At 46.4% G+C, this 1182-nt stretch overlaps 1 protein-coding gene across 1 annotated transcript; it reads left to right on the top strand.

The window, feature by feature from the left end:
- Window positions 1-216: 216 nt before the first annotated feature.
- LOC128349536 (olfactory receptor 52N4-like) lies at window positions 217-1182 on the top strand. The gene has a single exon (XM_053305971.1). It carries the CDS (start codon window positions 217-219, stop codon window positions 1180-1182), a length of 966 nt encoding a protein of 321 aa, XP_053161946.1.

The following is a 1182-nucleotide window of genomic DNA, read 5'->3' as shown; positions in this document are numbered from 1 at the left end:
TAAATCAAAAATAACATGATTAAGTAGAGATCTTCCAAGAATGTCAAAATATTTCACGCATTTTTGAACATGACAGATTTATTTTTAAATCTCTCAAAGATTTTATTTGCCGAAAAAGTTATTATGGCTGTCATAGTTTTAATTGGTTCCTTCCTGTGATTTGTCATCTTTGACTGTGCAGGTCTCAGTCTGGAATATGCTTCTTGTCTACCCAACATGAAAACTCCCAACGATACGGGCAACACCCTCCGGCAGTTCATCCTGAACGGGATCCCAGGACTGGAACATGCTCACATCTGGATCTCCTTCCCATTTTTCTCCATGTATCTCATTGGCATGGTGGGGAACTGTGGGCTCCTCTACATCATCTGGACCGAGGAGGCTCTTCATAGACCCATGTACTATTTCCTCTCCATGCTCTCCATGACCGACATAGTCATGGGCACATCAACGATGCCCAAAGCCTTCTGCATCTTCTGGCTAGATGTCAAGGAAATTGACTTCAACTCTTGCCTGGTCCAGATGTATTTTGTGCACACATTCACTGGGATGGAGTCTGGGGTGCTCATGCTGATGGCCCTGGACCGATTCCTTGCCATCTGTTACCCACTGAGGTATGCCACCATCTTGACTAGCCCAATCATTGTCAAAGCAGGCATGATCACCTTCCTAAGGGGAGCTGTCCTCATTCTTCCTTTCCCTTTCTTGGTCAGGAATATGCAGTACTGTGGCACAAACATAATCGCTCACACCTACTGTGACCACATGGCAGTTGTGAAGTTGTCTTGCAGCAGCATCCGTTTGGATGCTATTTATGGCTTGACCGCAGCCCTGCTGATAGGAGGCTTTGACATCTTCTGCATCACAGTGTCTTACTTCATGATCTTGAAGGCAGTAGTGGGCCTGTCTTCCAAGGAAGCGAGGAGCAAGGCCTTTGGCACATGTACTGCTCACATTTGTGCAATCACCATCTCTTACACACCTGCCTTTTTCACCTTCTTTGCACACCGCTTTGGAGGACACAATGTTGCTCCTCATGTTCACATCATCATGGCCAACCTGTATCTACTTCTGCCCCCCATGATGAACCCCATTGTCTATGGAGTGAAGACCAAAGAGATCCGTGAAAGTGTCCTGAGGCTGTTCCATGGGGGAAAGATCATGGTGTCCCATAGTCACTGA

This window comes from Hemicordylus capensis, chromosome 3 (assembly GCF_027244095.1).
Source record: "Hemicordylus capensis ecotype Gifberg chromosome 3, rHemCap1.1.pri, whole genome shotgun sequence".
NCBI classification, from domain to species: Eukaryota; Metazoa; Chordata; class Lepidosauria; order Squamata; family Cordylidae; genus Hemicordylus; species Hemicordylus capensis.
The sequence above is the reverse complement of the archived record's forward strand: the minus strand, read 5'-3'. Positions and strand labels throughout refer to the sequence as shown.